This window comes from Orcinus orca, chromosome 13, assembly GCF_937001465.1.
Source record: "Orcinus orca chromosome 13, mOrcOrc1.1, whole genome shotgun sequence".
In the NCBI taxonomy this organism is placed as follows: Eukaryota; Metazoa; Chordata; class Mammalia; order Artiodactyla; family Delphinidae; genus Orcinus; species Orcinus orca.
Window position 1 is genome coordinate 69,406,552 of NC_064571.1, and position 22,114 is coordinate 69,428,665.

Below are 22,114 nucleotides of genomic sequence, written 5' to 3' on the forward strand. Positions count from 1 at the left end.
TAGCCCGTAAGACTTTGTTTCATCTTACTCCCCCTGATGCCTCCTTTTAAGCTAGGCAGGACAGGTATTATTAACCTCATTTTATAGATGGGAAAACTGAGGCTCAGAGAGGTTAACGGACTTGCTCAAGGTCACAGATCTAGGTCCATAATGCAAATTGTCTGCCCCCAGTTCTGGTGCTCTTTGGTCACATGCACATGCTATGGTGGTCACCTGCCTTGAACGCACAGTGTCACCAACCAGCAGAGAACCTTCAGAGGGGCATTCCATCCAAGCCCTGGCAGATTTATTACCAGTAGCTGTCATGCCTTATTTTATTACCCCCAAATGCAACTCTTTAGAAAAACACCTGCAAATTAACCAAAGTGCTCTGGGAGCTGAGTTGGCATCTGAATGAGAACAGGACATGGAACACCCAGGGGAGGGGCAGGAATGCTTCTAGAGGGAGGGGTATAGGTACTAGAAAAGAGCAGGTCCAAGGTCATGCCCAGAGACAGCTGATGTAGGAAGCAGCAGGCAGGGGTGTGCCACCCAGCAGGCCAGGCTCAGGTCTGGAAGAGTCAGGGCAGGAGGCACGTCAGGCCCAGAGTCTGGGTTTTCAGAGCCCAGGCCCAGAATTCTGAAGAATTGTCAAGGACTCATGTCTGGCAACAAACAGCCTGGGCAAAAAAAAAAAAAAATGTGTCTAGGCAAGAGACCAAGAATACCAAGCATGGAGACCGACACTAACTAGGGTTGCATAAAGCAGAGGCCGTTTTTAGACTTCCTGTCCAAGACAAAACTAGGTTTAAGTGTTTAGGTTTGTCTGAATCCACGGCGAAAGGCAAGCAGGCCGGTAGACTGCAGTAAGAGAAGCAGGAGGTGGAGTGCAAAGGATGTCTCTGACAATTTTTGTAGCCCTGTGTTTCCCAAGCTGACAGTCTGCAGAACACTGCTGCACAGGATGCTTCTGAGTGTGTCAAGACAGAAGGGTCTGTGCTCAATAAAGATGGGAAATGCTGGATTAAATGAAGCCATACAGGTTCCTTTATTACAGGAGTCCTCAGCACGTTTAATATGCAAATATGCAATGTGAATTTCCAGCTGAGAATTATTAAAAGCAGAATTTTCCAAACTTTTTTGACCCCTCCCCTTTTATTTTTGCCTTGACACACTTGTTAACATCTCCTGGAACACTGTTTGGGAAACTCAGTCCAACCCTCGCTCACCTGGGCCAATGGCAACACCTGCAGCGCTTTCTGCTTCCATATTGGGACCCTGGCCTTCTCCCTCCTCATGAGTGTGCTGGAGGAAGGGGTGGTTAGCTTTAGAAACCTGAACAAAACAGAACTGTGATTTTAAGATTAGTCCACCCTTTCATCTCTAATTTGGCATGTTTCCTTCCAGTCTTCTTTTCAATGCCTTTTTAAAGCTCGGTTATCACAGTCTAACACATTTTAAACTCGTGTTTGGGGTCTTGTATCTGGGGGTTGGCAGCCTGTCTCAATCAATGTGCCAAACTATACTGAAATTCAGAATAGAAGATCAGCAAAGCCGGGGGACCCCAGCCTTTCTCTGCTTACCAGGACGTAAGCTGCCCACCTTGTTCACCCAGCGAGCAGGACCCAGAGGGACAGAGTGGAGTAGGTGACAGTCAGTCCTTATTGTATTTTTGGATCAAGCAGAGTCCTATGTGTGACTATAGCCATCGGGGCTGGAACCAGCAACACTTCCTGATTTTTCTTTATGGATCTGTTCCCTTGCTGTTTCTCCTGCTCTGGCCTCAGCCCCTCTGTGTTGGGAAGTCCTTGATGGTCATTGATGACTACAGTGGTTCTCAAACTTGGATATTGATCAGAATTACCTGGAGGGCTTTTCAAAGCAGAGTGCTGGGTCCCACCCCCAGAACTTCTGATGGGATAGACCTGGGATGGAAACTGAGAGTTTGCATTTCTGTTATGTTCTCTTGTGATGCTGATGCTAGTGGTCAGAGGACCACATTTTTAGAACTATTAGTCTGTAGTTCCCAGACCTGAGTATTAGAATCAGCTCGGGAGATTGGTTACTTGGAGATTCCTGGAGCTCACCTCAGCCCTACTGAACTGGAATCGCCAAGGGTCAATATCTTGTGTGCCTGGCCTGGCCTCTGGTGGCCGGTTTCCCTCTCTCCTGTGCCAAATAGGAATACTGGGATACTGGCCCCTCCTGTAGTGAACTTCCTCAATTGCCCATTGGCACAGAAACCCATCATCTCTAGTGTGGCTAGGAAAGTTGACAAGGAGGATTTGTATTTGCCATTTGATTAGTTTTAAGAAGGTCCCTATCTGGATGTAATCTTTTTTTTTTTCTCTCTAGTGGAAGTAAAACTATCATTTGCGTAGCCCTTACAGTTTGTCAAATGCTGATCTTTGACAGTAATACTATGTCATAAGAATCATAAACCCCATTTCACACATGAAAAGTCTGTGGCTCAGAAGGTTTAAGAAATTGGCTAATGACTCCAAGTCGCATTATTTTTCTGCTATCCACTGCTGGAGAGAAAGCTCTAGGAGAGTGTGTTTACACCTGATTTGGAGGGTAAGCTCCTCCCCTGTCTATCTTGGGGCAGCTGTGAAGGCAGACCTAATAGCTCTCCCTGATCCCTGTGGTGAGCCCATGGCATCAGGCTGCACTTTATTTCAGGTAATTTATTATTTTTTTTTTTTTTGCGGTACGCGGGCCTCTCACTGTTGGGGCCTCTCCCGTTGCGGAGCACAGGCTCCGGACGCGCAGGCTCAGCGGCCATGGCTCACGGGCCCAGCCACTCCGCGGCACGTGGGATCCTCCCGGACCGGGGCACGAACCCGTGTGCCCTGCATTGGCAGGCGGACTCTCAACCACTGCGCCACCAGGGAAGCCCTATTTCAGGTAATTTTTATACAAAGACATCTTGATAGGGCTCTTAAATTTGAACCTCAGACAAACTAGTCTTCAGAATTGAGACTAACTGAATAAATACAAGGTGGAAGTAATTAGATGTGCTAAACAATTGAACACAGTTTTCATTTTCACTTGCCACATAAAATTTCATTGTATGAATATTATGCTTATTTTTAAAATGAGGAAACTAGATTCAGTAAAACCAGATGGCTTATCCAAGGTTATGGGGGTAGCAAGTGGCAGAACTAGAATTTGAAGTCTGTTTGACTTCAAAACCTGTGCTCTTGAAATTAAAATGATCAACAATAACACGTGTTGGTGAGGATGTGGAAAAAATGGAACCCTTCTACAGTGCTGATGGCCATGCAGAATGGTACCAGCACTTTGGAAAGAAGCTTGGCAGCTTCTAGAGTTAAATGGACCCTTACTTATCATGTGACCCAGCAGTCTCACTGCTAGATATTTACCCAATAGGAATGAAACATACATACATGCAAAGACTTGTATTTGATAGTTTTGTTCACAGTAATCCCAAATCGGAAACTACCAAAATATCCAACAACAGGTAAATGGGATAAATACATTGTGGTATATCCATATAGGGGAATACTAGTCAGCAATGAAAGAATAACAACATGGATGAATTTTAAAAAATTGAAGAAGCCAGACATCAAAGAACATATTCTCTATAATTACATTTATACAAAATTCTGGAAAAGGTAAAACAAATCTATAGTGGTACATGGGCCAGAGTTAGGGTATAAAACCCTGTTTTTTAATCTCCATTTTACAGCTGAGAAAATGAGGCTCAGCAAGGTTAAATAGCTTGTCCAGGATACACAGCCAGCAAGCTGCCCTTCTCTTCTTGATCTCAGGCTGTCTTGCCTGACCACACTCTTTTTGCTGGCTCCCTCCTCTATTCGAAAGAGTGTCAGCTTATTTTGCTCAGAGCTGAAGCCTGGGCTTACTGCTTCCCTCTGCAAGTGACCCAATACCCTGTAAGGCTGGCATCACTTGGACTTTTCTGCCCCTGTTTTACATCTTTAATCTCACGTTATTATTTTTTCTTTTCCTGCCTCTTCTGTTCTCTCTCCAATCTCTTAATACTCCTGCTTACTCCCTTCAAATCCTCTTTCCTTTGCTTCCTTCTGTTTTCACTGTGTCTACACCCATATCTCACTGTTGGGGTGGGCGCTTTCTGCCAAGGTGTGATTCTCAAACAGTTTCTTTGGTGAGAAATTAATTATCTGCCCCTCCTAAGGTTAACAGGTTTAGGATGGCAGGATGCCCAGTTAAATTTGAATTTCAACTAAGTGAGGAATATTTTTTCAATATAAGTATGTCCCAAATATTGCATAGGACACACTTATACTAAAGCATTATTTGCTGCTTATCTGAAATTCAAATTTAACTGAGTGTCCTGTATGTTACCTGGCAATTCTAACCCCTCTTGATAGCCCATCATTTTGCTAAGAAAGGACAGGTTTTTGGCAGAACCTCTAAGAACACAGTCTCCCTGGGGAGCAAAATAAGACTGGCCCTTCAGGGTTTCTCCACCTGTGTATCTACCACCCAAGCTCATCTTGTTTAAGCCTCCATCCCCAAGAGGCTGCTGGGATTTCCCTCACTCCCTGCTCTGTCCTTCACCTCTTTAGGTCTGGATGCCTTGCCTGTCTCCGACTTACCCACTCACTGTTGTCCTTGCCCTGTTGTGGATCCACGTTCTCTAGCCTTGTCTGTCTGTCTGTCTGTCTCTCTCTCTCTCTCTCTCTTCTTCTTCTTCTTCTTCTTCTTCTTCTTCTTTTTGGGCCATGCAGCATGCAGGATCTTAGTTCCCCGACCAGAAATTGAACCCGTGCCCCTAGAGTGGAAGCGTGGTTAACCACTGGACCACCAGGGAAGTCCCCCTTGTCTCTTTTCAATACCAACTTGCCCTTGCCCTGCCCTATCTGGCCAGGCTCAGGACTCTATATGCCAGGGTCAAAGCCACAGTACATTGAAGATATCAGTCCATTGCAGACCCCAACTGGGGTCACAGCAAAAACCACTAACTAGGAGCCTTGGCTCGTCCATCCATCTCTATCCATTATGTGTAAGTTACACCAGCAGACTCATTCATTGCCAGGGTGGAAACTGGGCAGGCCTCTGATTCACTAGGCTGTTTGCAAGTGGTTGCTGGGTAAAAAGACTTAGAAATACATCCTCAGTTGACAAAGGGCAAAAAGGGCCTATATTTAGTTTATGTCAATAAAATTCAGGTGATTTGTTCCCGGAAAGAAACAAGGAAATCTTATATTAAGCTACCTGTTGAGATTATTTTGCAGTTCTTTCTATTCCCTTTGAGATTTTGCAGGCACAAAGCACATGCAAAGTCTTTGGTCTGTGGAAAAGTAAATGAGAAGCTGTCTGTGGGAGCAGTTGGTTGGTTTATGGTTATAGTAGTTTTTTAATTTATTTTTTTCAGACTTATTGAGGTATAATTGACAAAAAATTGCAAAATATTTAAAGTGTACAGTGTGATGATTTGATATACATGTGCATTTTGAAAGGATTCCCCCCATGGAATTAATTAACACATCCATCACCTCACATATCCACCTTTTTTAGTGTGAGAACATTTAAGTTCTACTCACTTAGCAAATTTCAATTATGCAATACAGTCTTATCAACTATAGTCACCATCCTATACATTAGATCATCAGCTCTTTTTTGTTTTGTAGCTGACAGTTTGTAACCTTTTTCCAACTTCTCCCGATTTCCCCCACCCTCAGCAGCTGACAACCACTTTTCTACTCCCTGTTGCTATAGTTTAACCTTAATTTTTAAAATTTTTTTCTAGATTCTCTATATAAGTGATACCGTGCAGTATTTGTCTTTCTCTGTCTGGCTTATTTTACTTAGCATAATGCCCTCCCGTTTCATCCATGTTGTTGCAAATGACAGGATACTCTTCTTTTTTAAGGCTGAATAATATTCAGTGTGTATAGAAACCACATTTTCTTGACCCATTCATCCATCAGTGGGCACTTAAGTTGTTTCCATACCTTGGCTATTGTGAGTAATGTTGCAATGAATACAGGAGTATAGATACCTCTTCTAGATAATGGTTTCATTTCCTTTGGATATATATCCAGAAGAGGGATTGTTGGATCGTATGGTAGTTCTATTTCTAATTTCTTAAAGAACCTCCATACTTTTTTCCTTAGTGGCTGTACTTTAGTTTACATTTCTACCAACAGTGTACAAGTGTTCCCTTTTCTCCATATTCTAGCCAGCTCCTGTTATCAGTTGTCTTTTTGATAACAGCTGTCCTAACAGATGTGAAGTGACATCTTACAGTTTGTTAAAATTTATTTTAAAATTTTCTTGGAGTATAGTTGATTTACAATGTGTGAATTTCAGGTGTACAACAAAGTGATTCAGTTATATATATTCATATATTCATTCTTTTTCAGATTCTTTACCCATATAGGTTATTACAGAATATTGATTAGAGTTCCCTGTGCTATACAGTAGGTCCTTGTTGGTTATCTATTTTTTAAAAAAAATATTTGGCTGCATTGGGTCTTTTTTTTAATATTAATTAATTAATTTATTTATTTTTGGCTGTGTTGGGTCTTCATTGCTGCACGCGGGTTTTCTCTGGTTGCCTCGAGCGGGGGATACTCTTTGTTGCGGTGCGCGGGCTTCTCATTGCAGTGGCTTCTCTTGTTGCAGAGCACGGGCTCTAGGTCCATGGGCTTCAGTAGTTGCAGCATGCGGGCTCAGTAGTTGTGGCTCGCGGGCTCTAGAGCATAGGTTCTGTAGTGGTGGCTCACGGGCTCTAGAGCACAGGCTCAGTAGTTGTGGTGCACGGGCTTAGTTGCTCCGTGGCATGTGGGGTCTTCCCGGACCAGGGCTCGAACCTGTGTCCCCTGCATTGGCAGGCGGATTCTTAACACTGTGCCACCAGGGAAGCCCCCGGAAGCCCCCTCGATATGTATATTCTTAGTGCCATTTTGTTAATTGTTTTGGTTAAATTCTTTGCTAAGTATTTTTTGATGCTATTGTAAATAAAATTTTTTTTCTTAATTTCTCTTTCTGATAGTTCATTGCTGGCACATAGAAATGCAACTGATTTTTTAATATTGATTTTGTATCCTGCAACTGTACTAAATTTGTTTATGAATTCCAAGAGGTTTTTGGTGGAGTCTTTAGGGTTTTGTACATATAATATCATATCATTTGCAGAAAAGGACAGTCTTACTTCTTCCTTCTCAATTTGGAGGGTTTTATTTCTTTTTTTCTTGCCTGATTGTTCTGGCTAGGACTTCCAATATTATGTTGAATAAAAGTGGTGAGAGTGGGCATCCTTGTCTTGTTTCTTATCTTAGAGGAAAAACCTTCAGCTTTTCACCATTGAGTCTGATGTTAGCTGTGGGCTTGTCATATGTGGCATTTACTATTTTGATGTATGTTCCATCTATACCCAGGTTGAGAGTTTTTATCATGAAATGATTAATTTTGTCAAATACTTTTTTCACATCTATTGAAATGATCATACGATCTATTTTTAAAATTTTTTTAAAATATTAAGGTATGAGGGTTTTTTTAAATTTATTTATTTTTTGGCTGTCTTGGGCCTTTGTTGCTGTGCACGGGTTTTCTCTAGTTGCTGTGAGCAGGGGCTACTCTTTGTGGCGGTGTGTGCGCTTCTCATTGCGGTGGCTTCTCTGGTTGCGGAGCACGGGCTCTAGGCACGCAGGCTTCAGTAGTTGCAGCATGCGGGCTCAGTAGTTGTAGCATGCGGGCCCTAGAGCACGTGGACTTCAGTAGTTGCAGTGTGCAGGCCCTAGGGCGCGTGGGCTTTCAGTAGTTGTGGTGCGCGGGCTCGGTAGTTGTGGCTCACGGGCTCTAGACTGTAGGCTCAGTAGTTGTGGCGCATGGGCTTAGTTGTTGCACGGCATGTGGGATCTTCTGGATCAGGGATCGAACCCATGTCCCCTGTATTGGCAGATGGATTCTTAACCACTGTGCCACCAGGGAGTCCGATCATATGATTTTTATCCTTCATTTTATTAATGTGGTTTGTCACATTGCTTTTGTGGTTGTTTGCATCCCTGGAGTAAATTCCACTTGATCATGGTGTATGATCATTTCAACTTATTCTTGGATTCAGCTTGCTAATATTTTGTTGAGGATTTTTGCATCTATGGTAATCAGGGATGTTGGCCTGTAATTTTTCCTATAGTGTCCTTGTCTGGCTTTGGTATCGTGGTGATGCTGGCCTCATGAGTTTGGAAGTATCCCCTCTTCTTCTGTTTTTCAGAAGAGTTTCAAAAGGATTGGTAATAGTTTTTTTTTAAAAATGTTTGTTGATTTCACCAGTGAAGTCATCTGGCCTTGGACTTTTGTTCATTGGAAGGTTTTTGATTACTGATTCAATCTCTTCTACACTAGTAATTGGTCTATTCAGATTTTCTATTTCTTCGTATTCAGCCTTGGTAAGTTTTATATTTCTAGAAATTTATCCCTTCTAGATTGTCTAATTTGTTGGCAGGTAATTGTTCGTAGTAGTCTCTTATGGTCCTTTATATTTCTGTGGTATGGCTACAGCGTTTTAGAGGGGGCAAAGCATGGGATTTATTTTTGGCATTGGTCCAGCGGTAAAGATGGAATCAATCAGTCCATCAGTGCAGCACCACTGCCTTGTGAGAACCGCTGTAAAAAACTGTTTTCTCAGAGACATTAAGGAAGACACACAAAGCAATGAGCACACAGGACAGTGTCATGTGCTGTATAATTAAGCTGTTCATGAGGAGGCAAGGTAATAAGCGGGTTCAGAGGCTAGAAGGGGAGTAGTGGTCCTGGCAGGGAGAAGTTGGAGAAGGAGTCAAGGAGAAGGTGCTACATGGAGTTGCATCTAGATGGTTGAAAATGTTGAGTTCCAGAGAATGGAGGAGATGCCCTCCTTCTTCTTCCAGAAGCCCCTTCTCAGTGTGGGAGGCGCTTGGAAGGAGGCCAGGGTAGGTGACAGCTTTGCCATTGTTCCTGGCTTGGGCTCCCACTAGGTTTCTTGGTGGTGCCTGGGGAGGGGCACGGAAGTACTTCTCTCCATGGTGGTGCCTTTCTAGCTCAGTGTGGAGAAGTTTCCAGGGGTCCCTGCCTTTTGGTTCCCTAGCACAGATAACAAGGAAAACGAAAGCTGCCCCCTACTGGATGGGGGCTCAGGCTAAACTACACTTAGAGCTCAGTAAAGGAATAAACTTGGGCGTGATATTGCACCCAAATCACACTTGGTCACCAGGGGCAGCTGTGCAGCCTCCCAGGCCTCCATTGTAGACGCCACAGCACACTACACCATTCACTTGGTCTGTGGGCAGGGTGTGTGATTTAGGGTAGAGCCAGGGAAAGAGGCAGTGTGGTTTAGTGGGAAGAGCGCAAGTTGTTTTTTTAAAAATCTACTTTATTAAGCTATAACATATATGGTATAATCACCCATTTTCAGTGTACAGTTTAATGAGTTGTGACAAATGTAACCCTACCACAGTCAAGATATAAAGCAGTTCCACCACCAAGAATTCCCTCCCTCATCCCCTTTTGCACTCACTGCTCCTGCCCCAGCCCAGGGAGTCCACTTATCTGCTTTCTGTCATTATAGATCTGTTTTAACCTCTTCTAGAATTTCATATAAATGGAATCACAGAGTATGTACTCCTACATATTTGGCTTCTTTATGTTTTTGGGGTCCACCCATGTTGTGAGGATTGGTAGTTCATTCTTTTTCGTTGCTGAGTAGTATTCCATTGTATGGATATACGGCAGTTTGTTTATCCCATTCTCCTGTTGTTGGGCAGATTGACAGTTTCCAGTGTTGGACTATTATGAACAAAACTGCTGTCAACATTTTTGTTTTTAAAGAAGATGTTGGGGGTAGGAGTTTATTAATTTATTTATTTTTGCTGTGTTGGGTCTTCATTTCTGTGTGAGGGCTTTCTCTACTTGTGGCAAGTGGGGGCCACTCTTCATCGCGGTGCGCGGGCCTCTCACTATCGCGGCCTCTCTTGTCGCGGAGCACAGGCTCCAGACGCGCAGGCTCAGTAGTTGTGGCGCACGGGCTTAGTTGCTCCGTGGCGTATGGGATCTTCCCAGACCAGGGCTCGAACCTGTGTCCCCTGCATTAGCAGGCAGATTCTCAACCACTGCGCCACCAGAGAAGCCCTGCTGTCAACATTTTTGTACAACTTTTTGTATAGATGTGTGTTTCTTTTCTTTGGGGACAAATATAGGAATATATTACTGGGTCATGTGATAAGGGTACATTTAACCTTAGGAGAAACTGTCAAACTGTTTTCCAAGGTGGTTGGAGGATTTTGCACTGTGTGGGGAATTCCAGTTCTTCCACATCCTCTCTAACACTTGTTGTTAGTGTTTAAAATTTCAGCAGCACAGGTTTTGAAGTCAGACAGATTTCAGATTCTAGTTCTGTTACTTGCTAACCCTGTAACTGTGGATGAGTTATCTGTTCTTATAGAGTCCAGCTTCCAGTCTCATTTTAAGAATGAGAATCCTAATACCTTCTTCATGAAGTTGTTGTAAGGATAAAATGTTTAAAGGTAAAGCACCTGGCCTTGGCTACATGATTTATGTAAAACTTGGGAACCAGGAAAAGGAGAGGGATACAAGTTTGGGAGGGGGGAAGAGTTAGACACTTTAATAACAGCGGACTTAAAGTTGAAAAGGAATGAACATAGAATTTCAAGTTTGAACCTAAGAGTAGCTTAGGTAACTATCATAGATAGAAGCATAATAACTTGCTGACATATTCTAGCTCAGAAACCAACCACACAGTTATCTCCTAAAATCAGTAATGTATTTGTTCTCAATTTTTTAAATTCTTAAAAAAATTTTTTCTATTAGTTTTTGGTCTCAATTTTTAATGTGCACCTGAACCATTCTAGGTGGAGGTGAGGCAGTAGGGTGATAGATTAATGCAAGAAAAAATTTAGCTAGAGAGTTTTGAAATACAACTTGCTGTCTGTATGCATCACTGGAAATTCTGATTCTCATGATTTGGGGCAGGGCCCAGTCATCTGCATTTTTTTTACAAGCTCTCCAGGTGATTCTGTTATCAGTGGAACTTGTCCTGTATTTAAGCATGTTTTCAAGAGTGCTGTGGAAGGTATCTAATCATACCATGCCTCTACTTAAAACAAATCCTTCCCTTCTGCCTCTAACGTACTGTCAAATGCATCCTGGACAAAGTCCAACTCCTTAGCATGGCTTCCAAGTTTCTTCACTATTTCCCAGGCTCAGGTACTAAGGAGGATAACGCTAGGAGACACTGTTTCTCATCAGGGAAGAAAACAAATCTCCCATTCTCTTTTAAGAAAACACTGCACAGTGCTAATGTGAGGAGGGCACATCATAGGTCCTTAACAGAAACCAGTTTCACTACCTGTTTCTTCTGATCAGCTATGAGTATTTCCACGTTCCCCAAACATTTTGCCACTCATCCCATAACTCAGATGCTTTTCCTTCCTCCCACTGAAATCCTACCCTTCTTTCATAACTTATTCAAAGGTTCCATTACCTCTAGTCTGAAATCTTCCTGAATTTCTCCTCATTCTGTCTCATGAGGGTCCTTGTATTGTATGCAACTTTACTCAACATTCACTACATGTGTTTACTTGTCTGTTTCTCCATCTAGCACAGTAGTTCTTAATTGTTCACGCCCACTACCCAGGACAGATAACACAACCCCACCCCTCAGGGATCACTCCATGCTCAGGTCCTATTAGGCAGGAGTCCAGAGACCAGCTTTATCTTCAGACCATTCTCTCTCTCTCAGGAAAGCACGTTGGGTTGCAAGAGTGTTAGAATGATGGGTTGTAGTGATAACTGTGATTTCAGTTGAGGACTTGTCCCCAAAGAAAATTATATAGGTTGACCCATTAGGATGTGGAAGAAAATATTACATTTTCTACTTATTTGCCATTTTAACCTAAAAATAAAGAAGAAGCTGGCCTTCCTAATATTTTCTTTGTGGATTGACCCTGGCATTCTCATGCAAGTGTAACATGTATGGGTGGTTTCCTGGGTGTGGCAGTGTGAACCCAGCACAGAGGGATTTAAAGTGGTCCTTTGCTGAATTGTCTGCTTTCAACATGCTGTGATGACTGTCCTCCCAGGTCATAGAGTTAGAGAGTAATAGAACCAGAGTTGAAATCTGTCTGACAACAAGCTGTCAGACAAATTAAAGCAACAAGATAAATGGCAGAGCTGACAGCCATGAGAGTAAGGGCTCATTCAAAGCCACAGTGAGAAAGTAAAACAACGATGATCTAAGCCAACCTAACAAGGAGACCAAAAAAAAAAAAAAAAAAACCACAACCTTACAACCAAAACCCCCAAAACGTTGACATTGATGTTATCAAGAAGTCAAGAAGTCTATATGGAATATGAATTTATAAGCACCTCTTCCTAGTACTAGTAAACCCCTGCCTAAGTGCATTATTATACATTCAGATTTAAGCTAATGAAATGAAACCATATGATTCGCAAGACATTTAAAAACTAAGCATTTTGTAACATGTCAGCAAACCACTATATTTTTTAAAAGCAATGTTTGAAATCATAGGGTTTTGAATTCAACACCTCACAAAATTCACTAAACTTACTGATAAATGTTTAGAGGTAATTTTTTTCCTTTTTTTTTTTTTTCGTTTTCTTACTAGCAGAGGCAAAGAGCCACATGCCATAATGACTAAAATAAAACAAGGGAAACAACACAGTGCAAAAAGAATAGGTACATGCTTGTCTGTGTCCATTGTTGGAAGATGCATAGAAAATATTGCCAAGTGTTAGATTATGAAGCTTTGGGCATCTGGATAAAAAACCCAATATAACTCAGCCTATGGTGTTTGTTGAATTGTTTCAGTTATGAAATATACATACAGTTGCTCTTTCTCTTTCTGTGTGTACCATTAAAAAAAGGAATATGTACCAGTGAAGACATATACTCAACAGAAAATTACTTCTTAAAAAAAAAACCCTGGGGCTTCCCTGGTGGCGCAGTGGTTGAGAGTCCGCCTGCCGATGCAGGGGACACGGGTTCGTGCCCCGGTCCGGGAAGGTCCCACATGCCGCGGAGTGGCTGGGCCCATGAGCCATGGCCGCTGAGCCTGCGCGTCCAGAGCCTGTGCTCCGCAATGGGAGAGGCCACAACAGTGAGAGGCCCGCGTACCGCAAAAAAAAAAAACAACAAAAAAAACAACAACAAAAAACCCTGGAAGCATTTTCACTAATAGAGTTACTCCATTGACTAGAATAAAAAGATTTCCAGGTAAGAGTACAAACACAGCACCGTCAATGAAATTCTTTCACTGTATCATTTATTGGCAAGCTATTGCAGCAAAGCCAAAAGCGTACAGAATGAGATAGGATATCATCAATGTGGTTATTGTTACTGGAGCCAGAATCTTAAGTGTAATAGAATCTTCGTAACATTTTGTAATGAGATGGGGAGTCACCGTGAAACTATTTTGACAATGTGCTCGTAAAAACCATCAAGCCTGAAGATGAATTACGCATTTTAAAAATCAATAGACAACTGTTTCAAACTTGCTGACCTTTTCTCTGATGACAGCTGGTTGTTGGTAACATGTCACCTAGCAAATATTAAAAACAAACAAACAGAAACACCTACCTCACTTCATGGAAAAGGAGAGGAAGTAATTGCTTTCTGAAAGTAAGTTGTAGAGTGTGGTGTGTGAAAATACTCTTTAAAAACAAAGGTAGGGGAGTGGGAGAGGGATGCACTGGGAATTTGGGATTAGAAGATGCAAACTATTATATAGATAATGGATAAACAACAAGGTCTTACTGTATAGCACAGGGAACTATATTCAATATCCTGTGATAAATCATAATGGAAAAGAATATGAAAAAATGTATATATATGTATAACGGAATCACTGCTGTACAGAAGCAATTAACACAACATTTAAAATCAACTATAATTCAGTCAAATAAATTAAAAAAATAAAATTCAACAAAATGACAACAACAAAACAAACAAAATAGGTGGTGTTGGGAGCTGGCTTTGAAAACACATGTTTGGAAATGTGGCTACTATTATGTGATTCCGCTGCTGACATGATGAGCTCCCTCCATAAACTCTCATATCTGTGTACATTAAAAATATCTGGGAAGTAAACTTTTTAAACCTGCTTTTAAAATTTCAAAATGACTTCATCAGTGGGGTGTGAACCCGTCTGTGACAAATCGGATAGCTTCCAGTTAGTTTGCTAAAAAATAAAGATTAACATCAGGAAGAAGCGTATTTCATGAGTGACATTCAACAAAAATCTGTACAATTGAACGAGAATCATGACTTAGCACAACCAACCAGGTACATCTTTTGTTTGGAACAATCCATCTTTGTGAGGCATCTTTTTTCAGCCATGGTTTTTTTTTTTTTCCTTTGGCCATGCCATGTGGCTTGTGGGAACCTAGTTCCTGGCCACGGATTGAACCCGGGCCCCAGGAGTGAAAGCACTAAGTCCTAACCACTGGACCGCCAGGGAATTCCCAAGCCATGACTATCTTTGAAAGCCAGTTCAGAAAGAAAATTAACCTGAAACAAGGCCTTTGAATAGTCATATCACAAAGCTCTAAATCAAGAGTCTAAAAATAGTGAAACATATTCAATCAAAACGCTGTCCTCCCCCCAAATATTACTATTTTAGCAAGAGCAAAACCTTTACTTCACCTTTATCTTGTTCTTTACAAATGCCTATTTTTGTGAGTTTTGTGATTGATATATTAGTATAGTTATATACCTATATAGTTTGTAAATAAACATCGCTATATTGTGGTTCACGTGCTGACATTTTTTGCAGGTACATAATCGAAATAGTGTGGCAATCCCTACAGCTGAATTGAATCCCTTGGAGGTGACCCGAGTCTTCCTCATCCAAGTTTACTTCTCGCCCACACAGAGCATGTGATAAGGAGCCTCCGTTCCGTAGGCTGCCTGGCGGGCTGGCTGAATGAAGACATCAATCGGTAAAAATGTTTCCATCATAGGAACAACATAAACATCAACTCGCGGAGGGGGGCGGGGGTACTGAATACATAAGTAAGCATTTGGCAGAGGAACAAAAACCATCAAATGTGAATCCTGAGGTGCGTCTATAAATAACACTAATAGGAGCTAAATTCACTGAGTGTTCACTCTGTGCTAGGTGTGTTCCATATTCAGCCCTCGGACCCTCCCCGAACTTTCACAACAGCCTTGTGAGATATGCCAGCAGCAGGCTGGTGTCACAGGTACCTGTGCCGCCTTCTAGAAGGAGGGCTGCCCTGGGGACAATTCTGGAAACTGTTTCCTTGTCTCCTCAGGGGATTTCAGACCCAAAGAGATCCCGATCATGTGCTCTCCTGTGTAAAATGAGTTACAGAAAGAACTGGAAAAGAAAGGTCGACACGGAGCCTTCATATATAATGATGTTATCATCGGTCTGCAGGGCACAGGGGATAAGCTCTGAGCTATTTTTCCAGCAAGTGGAAAAAACCAAGCTGCCCTGTAGGCCTCCCTGTGGGTAGGGCAACCTCGGGTCTGCCCCAGGGTCCAGCACTTCCTCTCTAGGCGGTTGACACCCCTTGGCCTCCTCCTTCCTCTCCCCACAGACAGGGGACAGGGGTGCAGGGAGGTCCTGTCTCACTCTGGCTTTTGAGAGCGCAGAGCACTAAATGGTCTAAGGCAGGGCTAGCTTTTTCATTTCTAAACCTAGACAGGTTTAGAAATCAACTAAAACCAGACTTTGTAACATTACCGAGTCCCCTGGCCGAGTGAGCACAGGAAACGGCTGCCTCCCAGGTGATCTGGGGACTGGAAGGTGAGAGCCTGCCCTCCTTTGTATCCTGGATCCTGAGATATTCCCCCAGTTAGAGGAACCGAGATGATAACACTTGGAAGGCTGTACTGTCGACTTCTTTCATAGTCCTTTTGGGATCTCAGCAATTCAGACAATTCCGAATTGAATTCATTGATGCTCAGAAAGGAACCGTCAGAGGCACCTGAGGCCACCCTGTTCACCTCTGAGTGTGGGACCCAGGGCTGCTGCCTCAATTGTCCTATCCAAGGGAGAGGCCTCTTCTTAGATAACCGGGGGGGGAGGCTGAGCTTCTGCTGGAAGGCCAATCACTTTATTCTAGGCTTAGGTTGAAAATGTTTGGAGGACCAGAGTGGACAACGCACTGCCGAGGGTGGGGAGAGCAGGATTCACGGACACGCTTTCGGCCCAGTTTGCACACAGGAGAGGAGAATAACTACAGCTGCCATGTTTTCAGGCTCCTCCTCTGCCAGACCCTTGTCATACATTTTTTTCTCGTTGAATCTGCTGATAGCCTCTTAAGGTAGACATTATCCCTGCGTTATTACAGTTGAAGAAATAAGGCCACTCCTAATCATTCAGGACTGGAATCCCTTTTTGCTCCCATCTGATCCCCAGCTCCCCTACTCCCGGAGCCTGCTTGCGCTTGAGACTTTATTTAATCAGAAAGAATGAAGTTCAACTGACTGAAACGCCATCTGGGTGAATGTATTTAGGAGAAGCCTCTGTTTCCTCCCCTCCTTTTCCCATCGTCCTCACTTCCTGCTCACCCAGCACTGTGTGACAGTGTCCTGATGGCAGCGCTCTTGGTAATGCATGGCGTAGCCAGGGCCCAGGAGGGGTGGACTTTGGGCCTCCGGGAAGGCACATGTTCCCTTGGCCCTTGGTGTATCACAGTGCCAGCTGCCAGAACAGTGGGACAAGCTTATAGTGACAAGTCTTCTAGACTTTGCATGGAACACAGGGGGGACACACCTGAGTGGCCTCCTATTGCTGAAGCCTGGTGAGCCCTGGCTGCCACCCAACATCGCCATGCTGCTCAGGAGCTGGGCCCAAACTGGCCTGCTGCAGGGAGGCTGATTCCTCACCAGCTGGATGTGGGATCTCTTTTTCTTTGCCCGATCAACTTTGACTTATGTTTACTTCACTTTAGTGACTTTGAACACTCACCAAATTTCTGTAGGTGGCCCTTGGGTAAAGAAACTCCTCCAGGGGCTTCCCTGGTGGCGCAGTGGTTGAGAGTCTGCCTGCCGATGCAGGGGACGCGGATTCGTGCCCCAGTCCAGGAGGATCCCACATGCCATGGAGCGGCTAGGCCTGTGAGCCATGGCCGCTGGGCCTGCGCATCCGGAGCCTGTGCTCCATGGCGGGAGAGGCCACAGCAGTGAGAGGCCTGCGTACCACAAAAAAATAAAAAGAAGAAACTCTTCCAACTGGTCACTGAATGAATAAGCAGCTTAATTTAGCTTGGTTCTTTTATAAAACATCTTCCTCCTTCATTCTTTTAACTTAAAAAATATGAAATACACATACAGAAAAAGCCTGAAATATATATATATATACATTCAATTATAAGAATAGTTATCAAGCAAGATCTTGTGAAACTACCACCCACGTTTAGAAATTGCCATTCCAGTATCTGAGAAGCCTTCTGTATATCCCTCCTCCTCTCAAAAGTAGCATTATGGTTTTTCTGATAATGGTTACACTGATTTCCTTTTCTACTTTTACCGCCTGTCTCCATGTTTAAATGGAGTCGTCTTATATGTGTTCTTTGTAATACTTTCTTCTTTTCGCTCAGCGTTATATGTAAGAGTCACCCAAGCTGATGAATGAAGCTGTAGTTATTTTCACAGATGCATAATTACTCCGTTATATTAATACACCATGAGCTGTTTTCCCAGTCCATTATTGATGGACATTGACCTCATTGTTTCTGGCTTTATTGTTTTTATGAACAACACTGCCATAAATATTCTCCTACACATCTCCCAAGAGAGACACATTTGCAAATGTTTCTTTGAGAGCCATCACCTAGGGATGGAATTACTGGGTTGTCGGTTTCCACTTGTTCAGATTTACTAGGTTTTTATAATATATCCTGTGGTTTTATATACTTTCGTATAATTTTTAAAAATTAGTTTTCCCCTTAGGTATTTTTAATTTTATTATTTGACTGCGTTGGGTCTTAGTTGTGGCTCACGGGCTCAGTGGCCCCACAGCATGTGGGATCTTAGTTCCCCGACCAGGGATCGAACCCACGTCCCCTGCATTGGAAGGTAGATTCTTAACCACTGGACCACCAGGGAAGTCCCCCCTTAGGTATTTTTAAAAAGTCATTTCTTTCTAAAAAGTTTAAAGTATGATTCTCATACAAATATAGGATGAATGTATGTCAAGACTAACTCAGTGATTAATAAGGGAATTATTAAGATGGTCAAGTCTGATTCAAAGGAGAATTTGAGGAATGGAGATTTATGTTGTTAGCTGGTCAAAGGAATACTGAAATGATGTTGCTAATAGAAAACTAGTTAATGTTCTATAGGGTGATAAAATCATAACCTTGATTTTATCTTTTCTACCAGTCAGAAATCCATTAGTCAACATAACTTCGTAATATCTGAGCTCTAATCAAATAGTAAATAGCAAAGTCAAACACAAGTGTATTCTAGGTAACTAAATATTTCTTAGATGAGCTTTGTTCAACAGTGACATTAATAGGACACGTGGTCACTCTCCTGCCTTCTTTCCAAGTTTGGGATATTTTTTCTTAATAATACTGCACTTTGCTTCCAAGTTTGTGGTGAGGATCAAATGAGAACATATAAAAGTGCTTTGTAAACTGTAAGGTACCAAATATATTTTCATTATTATGGTTGTTTCACAAAGCCCTCCTAAATAATCTATTGGATTTAATATGGGATATGGGAAGGGATATGGGAATTACTGAATACCTATTTTTTAAACTATTGTTTTTATCTAATTTAATTCTTACAAAAAGACTGAAAAGACCCCGAATCTGCTTTCGTTTTTCTGTCTGTAAGAGTGGGATAATAGTAGTACCTATCTCATTGGGCTGTTGTGAGAATGAGTAATATAGACTTACTGTTAAAAACAGTGCCTGATACATAGTAAATACACAAGACATGTTGTTTCATTGAGTGTCAAATCTGTTATTTGAACAAATCTACTGAAGATTATTTTTAATAATATATTTTTAGAATTTCCATTTGGTTCTTATATAAATCTGCCTTCATTAAAAAATTACCTTAGTCTTATCTCATGTTTTAAGTTCCTGTTTTTACTAATATACTTTATTTTTAGAGCAGTTTTAAGTTTACAGAAAAATTGTACAGAAAATACAGAGTTCCCAAATACCCGCTCTCTACCCCTGTACAGTTTCTCCTATTATCAACATCTCGCATTAGTGGAGTACATTGTTACAATTGATGAACCAATATTGATGCACTAGTAAAGTCCATGGTTTCCTTTAGGGTTCATTCTTTGTGTTGTACAGTGTTTTTGGTTTTGAAGGATGCATAGTGTCATGTATCCAGCACTACAGCATCATACAGAATAGTTCCTTTTGTCTTTAATCTTTCAAAAATCTGCTGACATATAGTCTGTCTTCAATACTATTATGTAAAATGTGGGTCTAATCCTGTCATTTGTTGTGTCTACTAATTCTCACTGGGATTGTTTCTTCATTTTTTTTCCTAATTAAAAGATTTGCTAGCTGCTGTATAACTCCACATATACTCTAGCAAAATAAATCTTAGCCCCTATAGTTAATTTTTAAAACCACAGCTTACCAACTAGAGATGGCTGAGTTCTTCAGACCAATTGGAGGCACAGGAACTCGTGGTGCCGTCATAGCCTTGTGAGGATAATGTGTGTCCCTCCTTTCTAGGTTTTTATTTTATATCCCATTTATTTGCAGTTCAGCCCAATTTACTGCTAGAATCATCTGTTTTGTATTTTGGGGTTATTCTCCTACCCTGGAAACCAGTATTCATTTTGATGAATGTCCCATTATGTAATGAAAGTATAACTCTGGGCCAATTAACTCTTCTGAGTCTTGGTTTTCTCTTCTGTAAAAAGGGGATGATAAACAGGGATGTGGAAGCTTGCCTGTCATAGTGTAAGCACTCTAAGTCAACTCTTATTGATATTATTTTTCTTTGTACCAATCTTTTCCCAATAGCATTTTAGTCCCAAATCAAATGCAGCCTGGTATTACAACCATTGTAACAATATAATCACTATTAATTCCTTGTCCTTTCCATAGTGTGTGCCTAATCTGACTGTATCTGGCTCATCCATCCTCATTGTTTCTGGACAACATCTCTCTTGTTGTCCCTATATACACACCATGCTCATTCACCTCTCCACTTAGATGGCGTTTTCCCAGTCTCCATGACCCCATTCTTTTCAGCCTCTAACAAAATCACCTCTCCATTCTTCAGAGCGCAATTAAAGTTCTATGTCCTTTGTGAAGTCTTTTGACCAAGTTTAATCCACACTAATCTTTCTCGAACTCGAAAGCCTCTATGGAGAGTATCTCAGAGCGTAGCTTTCTCAGGATTTGGTGGTTTTGTTCCTGGTGTGGCTGTGATTGGCTTCCTAACTAGATTGAACATTTTCCTATAGGAAAAGGACATGTTTTCGTGTATATATAATACCACCAGGTTCAAGTAAGTGCTCTCACGTATTTTTAAATTTTGTCTTTTTAGTGTGTCTTTGGTGGGAATTTGGGGCCTGGTTTGCGGTTGTGTCCCTCCAAAGAGGATTTCTCTTTATTTCTGCAAAGTGTTCCTTGGTGACCAGTCTGGGAACCACACCTTTCATTAACTTTTCAGACTGGGGGCTCCTGGATTACTCGGGTAGTATAAATTGCAACCCCCAACCCAAGTGAGGGGAGACTTGTGGTTATGAATTCCACGGTTCTTTGAAGTAGGAGCTACTGGAAGGGAAACTTATTAAAAAAAAAAAAAGCCGAACTCTTCGACTTAATGAGTTATCTTGGTTGTCACACTGTTAAGCCAGGAACACAAGCTGGGATTGCTGGTTCTTTAGGGTATGTGATATTGTTTTTCGTCCACAGGAAGAAGTGGGGCAGGTATGCTGTTCCCTTTGTACAGAAGCAGAAATTGAAACCAGCAGAAACCTGGGACTGGGTAGGTCCTCTGAAGACTCTATTTTTGCCAAAGAGAAACAATATGATGACCCTTCATGAGAGGAAGGTGGGCAGTCTTCACTCGTACATTACCCCCAGTTCCTAAACCCATCTCTGGACCCCTCCACATCCCCAGCAGCCTAGACCCTAGCTCAACTCTTCACAGAGGAGAAGACAACCCACTTTCGTGGGTGCAGTATTTTAGAGTTACAGAGCGCTTTTCTACGGCATCTTGTTTTTTAGCAGTGCTGGGAGACAGGCAAAATGGGTACTCTCATTCGAATCGTATAGATGAGGTGTCTGAGAAACTGGGACCTAGGCTGGTGATGGGGTTTGCTGTGAAAGCCACACATTCAAATGGTACATCTGGGATTCTAACTCACATTCTTTGTCATCTCAGGCTTTGGGGTCAGAGAGGTACTTAGATCCTGATGATAATGGATTTTTGTTTGCTTTTTATTGAGGTGAAATTCCCATGACATACAATTAGCCATTTGAAAGTGAACAATTCATGGCATTTAATACATTCACAGTGTTGTGCAGCCACTATTTCTGTCTTCAGAAATGACCATCAACCCCGCCCTGGGTTTTTGTGCTGAATAAAAGAGCTTATCTGTGTAAGACATCCAGCTCAGGGCCTTGCCCCTGCTAGGGGCTGAATGGAGGGAGCTTGTGTTATCAGACTCTCTCTAGCTCTCTCATAAACCTGGTAATGTAGAAAGAGGAATTCTTTTCTAAATTTAGCACCTTGAGAAAATCAGGTTGAGGATATGTGAAGCATTCATGTCCCAATCCTTTTTTTAAAATGACATTTCAAAATTGCTCTCTTCCAGGAACCCTTTCCCAAGGAACTCCTGTTCTTGAAAGCAGACGCATTTTCCTGCCACTGCCCCAGGACTGAACCACACGCTGTCACAGAGCATCTTGTATTTTTGAAAGAGTTCGTCTCTTGGCCAGGCCGTGACATGCACAACCTTGGAGGTACCACAATGCTCTACCTTGTCCTGGGTACAGAAAAGATGTTGGATGGTACTGAGTGATGGCAGGCGAGCTCCAAAATTCCAGCCAAACCCTGGTGACCAAGGTTTCTCCCACATTTGAAATAGTGGTTTTGGTGACTGAGGATATGCCTGTTGGGTGCCAGTCTGGGCTCAGGTTGGCC

General features: G+C 42.2%; 1 protein-coding gene and 1 long non-coding RNA gene across 3 annotated transcripts in view; one reads left to right on the forward strand and one right to left on the reverse strand.

Moving 5' to 3' along the window:
- LOC125960895 (uncharacterized) overlaps window positions 1–21,924 on the forward strand; it is a 124,220-nt gene extending 102,296 nt beyond the window's left edge. For both annotated transcript variants that reach the window (XR_007471034.1, XR_007471035.1), the window contains 3 exons: window positions 14,781–14,946; window positions 20,881–20,953; window positions 21,786–21,924. This is a non-coding gene — a long non-coding RNA (uncharacterized LOC125960895). The remainder of the gene's footprint in view (window positions 1–14,780; window positions 14,947–20,880; window positions 20,954–21,785) is intronic.
- Window positions 14,801–22,114, reverse strand: part of PLB1 (phospholipase B1) — a 184,447-nt gene continuing 177,133 nt past the window's right edge. Inside the window, exon 59 of the mRNA XM_049696313.1 lies at window positions 14,801–14,926. Within this exon, the coding sequence (XP_049552270.1) occupies window positions 14,861–14,926 (66 nt within the window). The 3' untranslated portion in view covers window positions 14,801–14,860. The remainder of the gene's footprint in view (window positions 14,927–22,114) is intronic.